Source organism: Lipotes vexillifer, unplaced genomic scaffold (assembly GCF_000442215.2).
Source record: "Lipotes vexillifer unplaced genomic scaffold, Lipotes_vexillifer_v1.1 scaffold217, whole genome shotgun sequence".
In the NCBI taxonomy this organism is placed as follows: domain Eukaryota; kingdom Metazoa; phylum Chordata; class Mammalia; order Artiodactyla; family Lipotidae; genus Lipotes; species Lipotes vexillifer.
The window spans coordinates 406,863-416,251 of NW_006788200.1; the positions used below are offsets into that span (position 1 = coordinate 406,863).

At 51.0% G+C, this 9,389-nt stretch overlaps 1 protein-coding gene across 2 annotated transcripts in view; it reads left to right on the forward strand.

Annotated features, from left to right (window-relative positions):
* PDLIM4 (PDZ and LIM domain 4) overlaps positions 1 to 2,635 on the forward strand; it is a 14,657-nt gene extending 12,022 nt beyond the window's left edge. The window contains exons 4-7 of one of the 2 annotated variants that reach the window (XM_007461327.1): positions 1,193 to 1,374; positions 1,591 to 1,754; positions 2,078 to 2,195; positions 2,328 to 2,635. In XM_007461327.1, coding sequence (XP_007461389.1) covers positions 1,193 to 1,374; positions 1,591 to 1,754; positions 2,078 to 2,195; positions 2,328 to 2,532 — 669 coding nt within the window. In that variant the 3' untranslated portion in view covers positions 2,533 to 2,635. The remainder of the gene's footprint in view (positions 1 to 1,192; positions 1,375 to 1,590; positions 1,755 to 2,077; positions 2,196 to 2,327) is intronic. The other variant, XM_007461328.1, reaches the window with a different exon arrangement.
* The last annotated feature ends 6,754 nt before the right edge of the window (positions 2,636 to 9,389 follow it).

Sequence of the window (9,389 nt, forward strand, 5' to 3'; positions counted from 1 at the left end):
CCCACGTAGCCCCTGTTCACACTGTAGAGGGGAGGAAAAATTTACATGTCACCTCCCAGACTGAGGCTGAGAACACCTTCAAGGCCTGGGCTCTTGGGCCCCACCCCAAAGTCAGGCTGCTCTGGCCACCAACTGTGTCATGGAGGTCACCATGGTCATCCCCAGCATGACCAGCACTGGCTCCGAGTATATGTAACTGTGTCTGTGTGATTAGGTGTATGTAGATGGAGGACTGCCTGGTGCCTATGTGTTGCCTTCATGCATGGGTATGTCTGTAAATGTACTTGTGAGAGTGTACATGCCTGTTATCACACTGCTGAGGGCAAGCTTGTGTGCCTGCAAGCGAGGGGCAACATGGCCCTGCAGCGACAAACTCTGAAGTCCCCATTCAGAAACCACGCCTGCAGAGATACTAACCTCTTCTCATGGACTTAGGAGGCATTTTCAGGGCATTCCTCCTCAAATGTTTCAGCTGTGGGCATCAGGCTGGCTGTGGGTGGTGTGGGGAGCTCTGAGCCCTGGCCAAGCCTTTGCCCCTATCTGCTGTGTCTACAGAAGGCCACCTATTTTGGCCTGGGAAGCAGGAAATGGGGGGAAAAACTACAGGCCTGGAGGGGGCTGACCTCACAATGGTACCTTTAAACCTCAGCCTGCTCCCACTAAAGGGTCTTGGGACACAATGATTGATGACCCTTCCTGGCTGCAGAACAGGAATTCCTTTTTTGCATTCCCAGCCATGGGCCCATCCAGTACCCAGCACAGTTCTGACAGGGAAGAAGACTTGGTATCAGGACCACCTCTGCAAGGAAGCCACATACTCAGAACCAGACATGCTGGCCTTAAAAAGCTTCTTGGGATGGTCCTGCCCTAACACTGTCCCCCATGGGCACTGGTAGTCAGAACCACCACAAGGCTCATGAGCCAACGTTGAGTCTCAGGGACTCAGGTTTTTGTGTCTGACTTTCCATGAGCATTTCTCATTTCTGCAGGGATTGAACCAGGCCCAAGGCTCAGCCTTTCCCCACAAACCCCTTCCCTGACCGGGTACCATAGCCGAGAGATGCCCGAGCAAGAGTAGCCAGCCAACACCCTAGAAGGCTTGGCATAGCAGGGCAGGGGTGGGTGTACAAGGAATGGCCAGAGGGCCTACCCCAGAGGGTCTCCCAGTGCCTCAGGCTCCTCTCTCTCCTAGGATGGCAGTCCAGCAACAAGCAGGTGGCCCTCAGCCACGGGGCTTGGGCCAGAAGATGGCAGGCCAGGCCTGGGATCTCCTTACGGGCAGTCACCTCGCCTCCCAGTCCCTCACAATGGCAGCAGCAGTGAGGCTACTTTACTGGCCCAGTTGGGCACCCTGCACGTGTCTCCACCCCACAGGTAGTACAGAGGCATAATCTTTGATGCCATACCCAGATCCCATTCTAATCCCCGAGCCCTTAAATCTCACACCAGGTCCCATCCTGACCCTTAACACTTGATCCTTGGGTCTCAGCTTATTGCCTTCTGACTCATGAAACCTCACCAGACCCTTGAGCTGGCAGAGTGAAGACTGGTACTGCATCCCTGTCCCTTAGTGCATCTTCTTTCGCCCAGCACTGACCTGGCCAGAGGCCTTTCGCGGAGCCGCGACTGCGGAGTAGACCTGGGCTCAGAGGTGTACAGGATGCTTCGGGAGTCTGCAGAGCCGACGGCTGCGGAGCCCAAGCAGTCAGGCTCCTTCCGCTACTTGCAGGGCATGCTAGAGGCCGGCGAGGGCGGTAAGATTTTACCTCACCCGCCTTCCCGCTCCCTGAGGTACCGAACCCCGCGCCCCCAACCAACCCAAGCCACGCCTTTGCGACCCCACGTCCGGCCTCCCGGCTATTAGCTCCTCCCCCGTGTCCTCAGCGCGTTCCCACACACCTCGCTGCGCCCGGGCTTTCTCATTCCCACCCAAGCCCTGTCACCCTTCCAATCCCCATCCCAGTCTCTCTGCCGGTGGCTACGGAAGCAGGGCCCAGCCCCAAACTCCGCAGAAATGAAGTTTTTCCCTTTTCTGACCTCCGCACCGGGCTCTTCCCAATCGTGCTCTGGCTTTCAGGGGAACGGCCCGGGCCTGGCGGCCCCCGGAACCTCAAGCCCACGGCGGGCAAGTTAGGCGCTCCGCTGAGCGGCCTGCAGGGGCTGCCAGAGTGCACGCGCTGCGGCCACGGCATCGTGTGAGTACCTCCCCTGTCTTCCCCACCCGTCCCCCCACCCCCGTGGTCCCCTGACCCCGCCCAAGGCTCTTAGTGGGGGCGTGCTCTCGGATCGGTCAGCCCCAGACGCTGTCCTCTCCAATCATCCGTCAGGGGTACCATCGTCAAGGCGCGGGACAAGCTCTACCACCCCGAGTGCTTCATGTGCAGCGACTGCGGCCTGAACCTCAAGCAGCGCGGTTACTTCTTTCTGGACGACCGGCTCTACTGCGAAAGCCACGCCAAGGCGCGCGTCAAGCCGCCTGAGGGCTATGACGTGGTGGCGGTGTACCCCAATGCCAAGGTGGAACTCGTCTGAGCCGCTCCCGGAACCTCCCGTCCCCGCCTCTGCTTTTTTTAATGTCCCCGCTCACCCGTGTAAATATGTTTACGCCCTGCCTCTCTAATAAATTCCCTCTGCTTGGCCTCAACCGTGTCGGTGCCCTGGCCTGCCTCCCTCCAGCACAGGCCATGGCTTCTGAGTGCTACACCTGTTCAGGTGCCAAGCATTTTCTTAGGCACTGGGTGCAAGGGGGAGCAAGACAGGTACTGTGGTGCCCTCAAGGAAGCCACAGCCTGGGTGGATGGCAGACATGAATCACAAGGGCAGTCCTGTTAATAGGGAAGCGAGGTCTGAGGTGCTAGAAGGAGACGTCACGCCAAAGGGTTTGACCTGGATGGAGTCAGGGAAAGTGTCAGCAGAGAACTAAGGGATGAGGGAGGGAAGAGCTCTACAGCGTGAGGAACTGTGTGCAAAGATATGTCAAAGGCGAGCACAGGCAGCAAAGGCCCCGTGTGGGCACCAGCACGAGCGCGGGCGGACCCTAGCAGCTGCAGGAGGGACTGCCCCGCGGCGGATAGGACAGGGGAGATCACCGGTTTGGTTGGGGGCGGTATCTGCCTCCCGGCAATCTCAGCATTTCTCTCTTCCGGGTTTCTTCCCGTCCTCTCCGATCCCCCCGCCCCCGCCGCCCCCACACACTGTATTCTTTCCTTCTTTCTCCTTTCCTACTCTCCCCACCAGGGAGCGCGCAGGGCGTATGTGTATGTGTGTGTGCGTGTGTGTGTGTGTGTGTGTGTGTGTGTGTGCGCGCGCGCGTGTGAGTGTGCGTGTGTGTGTGTGTGTGTGTGTAAGATTTTAGTAGAAAGAAAAGAACACTCGCCTCCAGAGTACACGCCACTCCTTCTCCGAGGCCTGGCCTTTCACAGCTTGGTTGCACACTCCTGTAGAGACTCGCACTTTTAAAAAATATAAGTGATAGCAGAGTTGGTGAATTGTGTCTGTTCTCACTCGATGACGCATCCTGGACTCCGGGTCACGTGGATCTACCCTCTCCTTAGGTTGCTTGGAAGAGGAAGCAGCCTCGTTTATTTAGTGAGCCCCGAGTAAGGGACGATTGTGCTATATTCAGTTTTGTACTATCACAGACCACAAAAGACTGTTACTGTTGCAGCAAAAATAGAAATCTTCTGATAAACAAAGAAAATAAGAAACAATGAGCAGGCTGGGGAAACAGCATAAACAGGCCTGAAAGAATTAAGCAATCTTGGTTATACTTTAGCTGTTACTACTAACAAACACTTGTCCTTCACAAAGCTAAGCAAAACCAATTACTCTCTGATTCCATATGAATTGTACCCTGCACCTGGCACTTACTCTTTCTGCATTCTCTTGTAGCAAATCACCCCTCTTAGCTGTTTACATTTCAGAAAGAAGGTCACAGGCCAATAACCCAGAGATGAACAGACCCAATTACCAGGCTGCCTGACACCAGCAGTAACTTTTAAAATATTGGAAGAAGAAGAATTCAAGACAATCAACACTTTGATCCTTTTCACTTACCCTGGACTGCGGGTTCCACCTATAAGACCCCCTGTAATTCCCCAGGACAGAGGGGCACAGTTCTTGAGGCGCTGCATGCTCTGTCTTCCCTTGTGCATGGAAGAAAAATAAAGCCATCTCTCTGTTCCTCCAAAATCTCTGTCTCTGTATTTCTGTTTGGCATTGGTGCACAGGAAGCCCATATTTCGGCAACATTACCAATTCACACTCTCACCATCAGCACGTGACAGTGCTCACTTCCTCAGACTCTTGCAACACAGGGTATTACCAGGTTTTTATTTTTCTTTTTTGCCAGTCTGATAAGTAAAATGCGATATGTAGTTACTTTAATTTGCATTTCTCTGATTACCAGAGATGAGCATTCATTCAACAAACATTTGTTGTGTTTGCTGGTGGGTGCTGAATGAACATGGAACAGAATGGTCTTCTCCCTCCAAGAATTCCTCTAAACCCTTCACTCATTTTTCTGAGGAGTAACTTCTTAATGATAGATAGGAACTTATCATATTTTTGCAAGAATCTTTGTTACTGGACCCTATTCCACTGAAATATTTTCTTATTATTGGAACTATCATATTGATTTAATTATTAGCTCTTAAAGAGTTTAACATGCTAATCTCTCCTCCTTGTTCTTTGTTTACAAACTTGCCAAGGTTATTCTCATACATTTCCAATTGTCCAGAGATTTAGACTCAGTATCAGGCTCTGGAAAAACAGACAACAAACCCCTTTGAACCGTGACTGGGGTTTCCCTGATTCTAGAGACTCACTTGGGGAGAACTGGCTAGAATCCTTTCCTCCCAGAGAATACTGTGATCTGTGCTTATTCTGCATTTAATCAGGTTGATGAAATAAAGATTCAGATTTTAAGGCAAGACCAAAAAAAATTTAAACATAAAACTTTTTCTCTGCCCTTTAGCCTCCTCCCTCCCCCTAGTGTGCACTGCGCAGCTTCCATGTGCGTTAACTAGACCTCCCCAATGGCAGAAATACCTCCTCAACCATAAACATCAATTTTTCTCCTGGTGCCAGCCATGTAACTCTTAGAAGGTAACATTCCTTTCTCAATCCTGTAAGGGGTCATGATGACACACCTCCACTTGCCTTGTATGTGCCTACATCTTTGGTGAACTTTATGTACAATGCCAGTGTATAATTTCCCTTAAAGATAGCGATTGCTGCAGAATAGACTGGTCAGACGACCTGGGTAAATACTGGGCCACACCTAGTGGAAGTTCTTAGCTTAAATACTTACTTATGACCTTATTAATGTTACTCGATATATTTCTTCTTGTTTTTTTTTTTTTTTTTAACCGGTACGTGGGCCTCTCACTGTTGTGGCCTCTCCCGTTGCGGAGCACAGGCTCCGGACACGCAGGCTCAGCGGCCATGGCTCACGGGCCCAGCCGCTCCGTGGCATGTGGGATCTTCCTGGACCGGGGCACGAACCTGTGTCCTCTGCATCGGCAGGCGGACTCTCAACCACTGCGCCACCAGGGAAGCCCTCGATATATTTCTTATATTCTGCCTATTTTGCCAGATGATTGTTTCTTGCATTACCAAATGTGTGACTGAGCCTCAGATAAAATTAATGATTAGGCAACTTGAAATGACTGACCAAATATATAGATCTATAAGATCAATGAGTGTGATAGTGTAACTCTAGATATGTGAAGAAGCAACAAGAGGGAACCATTTCCTGGACCATAACAGACTAGTGAGATAGGCAGTCCAGAGGCCTTTGGTTACTGTTAACAGGGCCTAGTCCAGTAATAGCACATTGAGTGGCCTATCAATGAAATCCTCTACTGACCTGGGAATGAACATTCCTAGTGTCATGGGACAAATTGGTCATGAAATGGCCCCCAGACCTTGGTTGAAATTAAGACTGAAAGGGAAGGGATTGTAAAATAAAGAATGTTGCCCACCATCCAGTTCTACAAGAATCAAGTCATTAGCCACTTCAGTCACTGGCCTACAGTAGACCCTGAAAAGAATTCAAGGCAAAGATCAGGATGAGGCATTCTGTGTTCTGGGAAAGGTGGTAGAACAGGCCTTCAGAGATTTAGATATTTTCAGGAGAAATTTTTAAGAACCTTGATTCTTGCATCTTCTCATACTGAGAAAAGCACTAAAACCATTAACTAAGATGTCTGTTGCTCATGGCTAGCAGCAAACTTCTACTGAGATGTGAGCTGGATTGCTAGTATCCACTTAAACAAAATCACATATATACTGACCTCCCCACCTACGTCTACGAACAGTTCTCAGAGTGCTCTCAGACTGTCTCCTGGGCTATAATCCTCAGTTTGGCTCAAATAAAATCTTTCATTTCTTTCTTAGGTTGACTATTGATTAACTTTTTTCATTGACAGAGTGTTGTGAAGTAATCTGGTATATTTTTATTTCCATTTTCTTCTTACAGATCTTGTGTTCCTGCTTTAATTTGTTCCTAGGAATTTCTTCCAAGGCTCCTCCCGCGGACCCCACCCCTTCCCTCCCTCAAGGAGCACAGGGCAGTGTGCAAGTGTCCTCTGAGAATTGAGTGGCTGGAGTCTTGTGCCCTGGTCCTGCAGGCCCGTGCAGTCTGCAGACAAGGTTAGGCACCACCCGCTCATACGGTGAGCAGAGGACTGGCCCACAGCAGGGGAAGCTATTAGGCTCAGGATCTCCAGTGAAAAAATCCTGTGACCTCAGGCACAGGCCCCCACCCCTCTCCCAGACTCAAACCTGCCGAAACCTGGCTCCCCACTCCCAGCAGCCGCCCTTACTCGTCTTAATCCCACAGTCACCACCTCCCCACACGAGGCCTACCCACCCCAACTGAGGGGTCCTCCAGTTACCTAGGTACCATCAAGATCAAGATCAAGCAAAGCTGCAGCAACTGCTGTGGAGACTCACCCTCTGTTCACCAGTGCTGAATAGAAACTCAGAAACAGAGTTTTGGGGTGCAGTAAAGAAGAACAGCTTTTATTGCTTTGCCAGGCAAAGGAGGCCACAGTGAGCTAATGCCCTCGAGAATGGGTGACCCACCTTGGAGGGGGTAGTGAGGAGTTTTATAGTGTTCAAGGAGCAGGGCATTATCAGCTTGTGGACAGTTCTCAGACTGGTTGGCATAAGGTGAAGTTTCAAGCATCATCAACCTTCTGGCTTTAACCAGTCTAGGGTCTGTGTTCTTGGGGTCAGCAGTTTTCATCTGGTGGGAGGGGGGCTGCTTCCTATAAAAACAGCTTAGTAATGTGTGTCAGGCCTTTATATCTTTCAGGGAACGGGGAGTTCGGTGAGTCTGCCATGTGACAGATTTATAGTCTAATTTTTACCATTTTCCCAGCCCAACAGCTATTCTTTGTTTCTACATCTTCACATTTCCCAATCACTAACTCTTGAGTCAGCCTTTTACTTCAAAAGACAAGGACGCAGGGGCTTGTACACGGTTTCACAACCAGATCAACCCTTGCCAAGGTAGGCATCCTGCGGGGAGGGGCGGGGGTGGGCAGTATCCAAGAGGAGTGGCGCCAGAGCTGCCAGTCTTCCCTGCTTCAAGGCTCAGGCTCTACCCAGTCCCTCAACTACCTCCTTTGCCCAGGGGCCCTGACTGACCCCAAATGGGCTGAACCATGAAAAGCTTGGGACGAGCTGTGGAACAAGGTCTTTGTGACCCAGGGTCCCAGTCCTGAGACGGGGCAGCTGAGTCTCCAGGAGGAGACACAGATCTAGGGTCACCAATTCAGAAATCCCAGCCCACCTGCCCCAGACCGACCCCTCGTTATTGTCCCGAAACCTGCCCCTCTCTCACATCTTCACCTCAGGGGCCTTCAAACCAGAGGCTTGGACATCATCCTCTACACCTTCTCCCCAGCCATCCCATCCTACCCATCACTGTGTCTGCGGTTCTGCCTCCTAAGCATTTCTGGGGCCCATTTCAGGACAGCTGGAGAATTCTCTTATTCCCTTGCTTCATGGACCCCCTCCCCTGGCCAACATGGCCCCAGGGCACTCAGGATAGAGCCCCTGACCGATCAATTGTAGGCCTACCATTTAAGGCCTCTTGGACTGCAGGTTGCTGACCGACCGTGTGTCTTACTTCCTCTGCTACACAAGACTGTTCACTGTTCTTTGAGCAGTCCTGGCTTTTCATACCCTCAGACCTTTTCTCAAGCTCAAAATGCCTTTATTCTTTCTTCTTCATTCAGCAAACTCCTACTCACTTTTTAAGGCCCAGCTCCACTGTCCCCTCCCCTAGAGCAAAGCCTTGGCCGGCCCATCCCCAGGCAAAATCAGTAGTAGTTCCCATCCACATGCCCTCCATCCTACCCCTTCCATTCCTTCCTGGTGCTTCTGACACAGCCTGTTATCTCCTTGGTCAGAGCCTGGCCCAGACCTACCACCATCCTGCCCAGATCTCAGGTTAGGCATGGAGAGGTGCAGGGGCCCTGGGGCCAGCACCTACCCTCTCTCTCACACACACATACCTTGGGCCTCCCTGCCTCTTACCACTTTCCTCCTCACCTTGCTCTCCTAGTTTCTGCTGGCATACTGCCTAAACCCTCAAGAGGAGGTAAGGCCTAGAGGGCAACTGCCTCATTCCTGCATCCTCAACCTCAACCTCAACTCATTCATTCAACTAATTATTTACTAAGAATCTACTATGTTCCAGGCATTGTGCTACATACTAGGAGACATTTTGAACAAACATATTTTAAAAGCACAGATGATAAGCAGTGCCTAATGGAAATAAATAGGATATTACAGTAGAAAATAAGGAGTAAGGGAGCATCTGTGTGGATATCTGGCGAACTGCATTTCAGGCCAAGGGAGCAGGGAACATAGAGGCCCTGGACGGGGCAGGAAGGAGACATGTGCTTGCCTGTTCTAAGAACAGCGAAGAAATGTCTGGAGTAGTGTAAGTGAGGTGCCAGTAGAAGTATATGAGCTCAGAGAGACATGGGGGTGGGAAGACTGGCCACGTTGACCTCGTAAGCCTCAGGAAGGACTTTGGCTTTTACTCGGAGAGGAGAAGCCAGAGGAGTGGCATGACCTGGGCTTTTATGTTTTAACCAGGATGACTGTGTCTGCTGTATGGAGAAGAGACTGTAAGGGGCAAAGGTGGAAGCAAGGAGACCAGTTCGCAGGCATGACTGCATTCATCCCTGACTAATCCCTAACTAGCCCACTTCCCTCTGCCTCCATAGCTCCAAGCCCCAGTTCAGGGCCCTACATTCTCCTGCCTGGCCCCTGTAACAGCCTCCTGACTGGCTTTCCTGTCTCTCATCTAGCCCCTCAATCCTTTCTCCACCCAACGGCAAAGAGAGATTTTTTTTTTTTTTTTTTTT